At 64.1% G+C, this 4,219-nt stretch overlaps 2 protein-coding genes across 2 annotated transcripts; one reads left to right on the top strand and one right to left on the bottom strand.

Moving 5' to 3' along the window:
- Positions 1–191: 191 nt before the first annotated feature.
- H696_04889 (small nuclear ribonucleoprotein G) lies at positions 192–1,063 on the top strand. The gene is made up of 4 exons (XM_009498754.1): positions 192–267; positions 447–469; positions 601–740; positions 881–1,063. The coding sequence occupies exons 1-4, from the start codon at positions 236–238 to the stop codon at positions 941–943; spliced, it is 258 nt and encodes an 85-aa protein (XP_009497029.1). The 5' UTR covers positions 192–235; the 3' UTR covers positions 944–1,063.
- A 268-nt stretch (positions 1,064–1,331) lies between these two features.
- On the bottom strand, positions 1,332–4,071 carry H696_04888 (gamma-glutamyltransferase; the record flags this gene model as incomplete). The annotated part of the gene is made up of 6 exons (XM_009498753.1): positions 1,332–1,655; positions 1,762–2,022; positions 2,127–2,430; positions 2,633–3,353; positions 3,477–3,659; positions 3,804–4,071. The coding sequence occupies 6 exons, from the start codon at positions 4,069–4,071 to the stop codon at positions 1,332–1,334; spliced, it is 2,061 nt and encodes a 686-aa protein (XP_009497028.1).
- Between the last annotated feature and the right edge of the window lie 148 nt (positions 4,072–4,219).

Here is a 4,219-nt window from a genome sequence, read left to right as displayed (position 1 = left end):
GGGGGGGAAGGCCTCGGGGGCATCTTTCCGGGCAGCAAGGCCTTTTTCCTTTTTCTTTTTTTTTTTCGGGCCCCGAGCCGGGACAGCGTCCTGCAAGCCGCGCCAGCCCCCTCCGTTTCTCCTCCCCCTCCTCGCTCGTTGCTCTTCTCCTTCGGGCAGCCGTCTGATCGAGCCCCCTTTTCTTTCCCCTCCCCCCCCCCCTCCATCCCCCGTCCCCTCTTTTGGTCGCTACATCATGTCTGTTGGAAACAAGCCCGAGCTCCGTCGGTGCGTGCCATCGCCCTCGATCCTGCTGCTCGCCTCGCCAAGCGATACCTTCGTCACGCTCAGAGCCCGGCTCTGTCTCTGACTCCTGCCGCACCACTCACCTCTGCCCCGGAATCATGGGGATCCGCCCCCCCCCCCCCCCCCCCCCCCCCCCGCCTTGCCCACGCTCCCCATACCAGCTTCATGGACAAGCGTGTCATCCGTGCGTCGGCAATGTCCCCTGTTGCATCCTGCCTTTGGCCTCACCATGTGGCACCCTTTTCTGCGCTGTTTCGCCACGCTCCCTCCCTTTTGAGACCCCCTCAACCGGTTTACTGACACCGCCGCTTTCAGTCAAGATGAACGCCGGCCGCAGCATCCGTGGTGTTGTTCGCGGCTATGACGAGTTCATGAACATCGTCCTGGACGGTGCGGTCGATGACTCGCCGGTCAATGTGTCTGGAGGTCGCGCTGGCGAGTTCCTCGGACAAGTGGTACGCCCCCGGTGATCTTCCCTCTGCTTGTGGACACGATTCCGTCCAGACGGAGAACTTCCCCCCCCCCCCCCGCCCCACTCGCCATAGATCATCGCGCCACCTCCTCCTCTCTCACTGACACCCTCCGCGGTGCCCAGGTCATCCGCGGCAACTCCATCATCGCCATCGAGGCCCTGGACTTCATTCCGGTCACCGAGTAAAAGTGCCTAAGAGACCTTCCCTCAAAGCGCCCACCACCGCCATCGGGCGCCCTCGGCACCCTCTCCTTTTGTCCTTTCCCTGCTCCCCGTTGTACCAATATTACCCATCAAATGTCTGCATTTTCTTATGAGGCCCCTCCTCTTTCCATCGAGGAGAAGAACAAGGGAGGAGACACACGGAAGGGGCACATGGAAGGATACATTGTCATGGCATTCCACAGGAAGGGGGTGGCTGGCTTTGCTTGCTGCTCACAAGGGGTCCGCGCACTGTACAAAGGAGGGCATATGCCGGCGGAGGGAGGCAACCGGCCAGCAGGGAAGGGCAACGACAGTTCAGCAGGCACCCCTCCACTGGGGGGGGGGGGGGGGATTTAGACTCGGCTGCCGCTTAGTATCCGTCGGGGAGGCCCTCCTTGCGAGGGTCAGACACGGCAGTCAGAGTGACCGATGGGGTGGTGGTCTCGCGCGCGCCAGCGGCGCCAGTCGCCGGGGGCGTGGTCACCACGCGCGAGATGGCCTGAATGACGGACACAGTGTCATTCTTGGCCCGGTACCAGTACTCATGGCCCATGTACTTGTGCATGTGGCTCATGATGGACTTGGGGTAGTTGTACTCGGCTTCCACCTCATTGGGGTAGAGCTGGTGATGCAGACGCGGCATCATGATGGCGTCCATGAGATTGAGGCCGCGAACGATGTGATTGAGGACAACCTGTGGTTGCGTGTGCGTGTGCGTGTGTGCGTGTGTGCGTGTGTGAGCGAGGTGGGCGCTGCATGGCAAGAGGGAAACGAGGCATGGCCATGTCTGGCGGACGCACGTTCAACGCTCCGGAGAGAATGCGCGAGCCGCCAGAGCCCCCCAAAACAAAGCGAGTTTCGAAGCGGTTGTCCTCCAGGCGGTCCAGCACCACCAACGGCACGGAGCTAGACAGGGGGCGCTTGCCAGGGGCAATGTAGTTGGCCGGCGAGTCACGAAGGCCGTAGTGGTTCGTGGTGTTCGGCGTGCTGAAATCGTCCATCTGGTTGTTGAGCAGGATGCCACTGGGGGTGATGATCCGCGAGCCCCAGGCAATGTTGACCTTTGGATGTGTGTGTGTGTGTGTGTGTGTGTGTGTGGCAGCACGTCAGGGACGCATTCTGCGGGCAAGGGGGCCTGGTCAGGCAAGGCAAACAGGCGACGTACCGTGCTGGTGATGGAGGCCGCATTGCCGCTGCGATCGACCACGGTAATGTGCGTGGTGCCAGGGGCCTCGGACACGCCGTAGTTCCCGCCATAGTAATCCGGGGGGAAGGTCTTGCCATCGTCGATCTTCTCGCGAGTTTCCTTGGCATAGGCCGGGTCAATCAGCCGGGCCGTGACCAGGTCCTGGTCCAGCTCCGGGTCGTAGGGGGGCAGGCGGGGATCCGACCCGTCGTGCTTATTCAGGTAGCTCGGGTCGCCGAGGTAGGTGCGCTCGGCAAAGCCGAACTTCATGGCCTCCACGAGCCTGGCGCGGCCAGCAAGTCAGCCATGGCCCGGGGGAAGGAGGCACCGGAGGAAGGCGTGAGTACGTGTGGGTGGACGGGGAGAGAGAGAGAGAGAGGAGGGGAGGAGAGAGAGAGAGAGAGGCCGCGGGACAAGGGTGAAACAGGGGAAAGGAAACCAGCGAGCAAGCCCCTCACAACAGCTGGGGAGGCCCGACGACGCACCGATGCTCCAGAACAGGATCGTAGGTCTTGTGAGCCGGGAACTGGGTGTAGCCGGCGAGGATGTTGAGCATGTGCAGCAGGGCAGGGCCGGAGGTCGGCGAGCCCGAGGTGATGAAGCGCTTCTTGTTGATGTCCAGGGAGATGGGCATGCGAATGAGCGGGGCATAGCCAACCAGGTCCTCGGAGGTGAGAATGCCACCGGTGGAGCGAATGGCCTCGATCGTGGACTCGGCAATGGGGCCGGTGTAGAAGGCCTCCGGATCGACGAGGATGGCGTTCAGGGTGTCGGCCAGCAGCCGGCGGCGGATGGTGTCACCAGTCCGAGCCAGGCGCCCGTCAACCAGATAGCTCTCCGCCCACAGGGGGTCGGTCAGAACAAGCTGCTCCACCTGCAGCAGGCGCCGAGCCAGGAGGTCGTTCACCTCGAATCCATGGAAGGCAAGCTCGAAAGAGGGGTACACCAGTCGAGCCCAGGGGAGGCGGCCGTGCTTGGTCCAGGCCAGGTGCATGCCGCGCACCTCGCCAGGAACAGCCACCGCCAGGCCGCCATACTTGGCCTTGTCCATGTCGCCGACGTACATGTCCCGATGGGCCAGGGCCGGGGCCATCTCACGGAAGTCATACAGATGCGAGGAATAGGGCAGGGGGGTGTCGTCGGGCCCGATGGACGAGTGCTCCACATCGTGGACGAGCATGAACCCGCCGCCACCAATGCCGGAGGCTGGGGCAGTATGGACGTGGCGAGGGGAGCCCGGCAGAGTGGCTGTCAGTGGAGGGGGAGGGGGAGGGGGAGAAGGAAGTTGGCGAAGACGCTGCCCGCACAAGACAGGACAAGGGAACATACCAAAGTTGTGCACCACACCGATGCAGAAAGAGGCCGCAATGGCGGCATCCACGACGGAGCCGCCTTCCTCCAGCACGCGGCGGGCGGTATGCGAGCAGGTTGGGTGCTCGGTGGCGACGGCTGCCTCGGACACGCTGAGCGAGCTGTCCGGGTAGCCGGACCGGGGCAGGAACGCATAGCCGACTGCAAGGGGGGGGCGGAGGGGGTGTGAAACAAACACAGGGAGAGAGAGAGGGGGGGAGAGAGCAGCAGCAGCGGAGGGGGGTGAGTGGAAGGAGGTGGAGGAGAGGCGGGATCGGGGATGTGTGAAGGAAAGACCGCACGCACTAAAGGAGACACCCACCAGAACCACCAGGCCGAAGGACACCAGCAGCATGTACTTCTTGTATGGGTTGCCCGGGGCCGAGGCGGCCGTGGCCGAGGGGGAGGCCGGCTCCTCCGGCGAGACGGCCGCATGGCTGTCGGTGGAGTAGGCCGCATAGCTGTGGGGGTAGACATTGGAGTCGTTCAGCCCCGGCGACATCGAGGTGGCCGAGTCATTGTTATGGGTCGGCAGCAGCGGGGCCTTGTCGGGGTTCGAGCTGACGGGGGGCATGTTGGTGGCGGGGCTCAGGCGCTGGAGATCGCGAGGTGGCCCGGGAGCAAAATGGGAGCTGGGGAATCAGAGAGCCGAGCCTTCCAGGGCGGCGGCGGCGGCGGCAGCAGCGGCAGCGGCGGCGGCGGCAGCGGCGGCGGCGGCGGGG

This window comes from Fonticula alba, assembly GCF_000388065.1.
Source record: "Fonticula alba strain ATCC 38817 unplaced genomic scaffold supercont2.8, whole genome shotgun sequence".
NCBI classification, from domain to species: Eukaryota; order Rotosphaerida; family Fonticulaceae; genus Fonticula; species Fonticula alba.
Note: the sequence above shows the minus strand (reverse complement) of the source record. Positions and strands in the feature narration are given on the sequence as shown.

Excerpts from the sequence above, each read along its gene's own strand:
- H696_04889 (XM_009498754.1), top strand. The coding sequence starts at position 236 with ATGTCTGTTGGAAACAAGCCCGAGCTCCGTCG. Across the intron at positions 268-446 it reads AACAAGCCCGAGCTCCGTCG|CTTCATGGACAAGCGTGTCA; the intron begins GTGCGTGCCATC and ends TCCCCATACCAG. Across the intron at positions 741-880 it reads GCGAGTTCCTCGGACAAGTG|GTCATCCGCGGCAACTCCAT; the intron begins GTACGCCCCCGG and ends CGCGGTGCCCAG.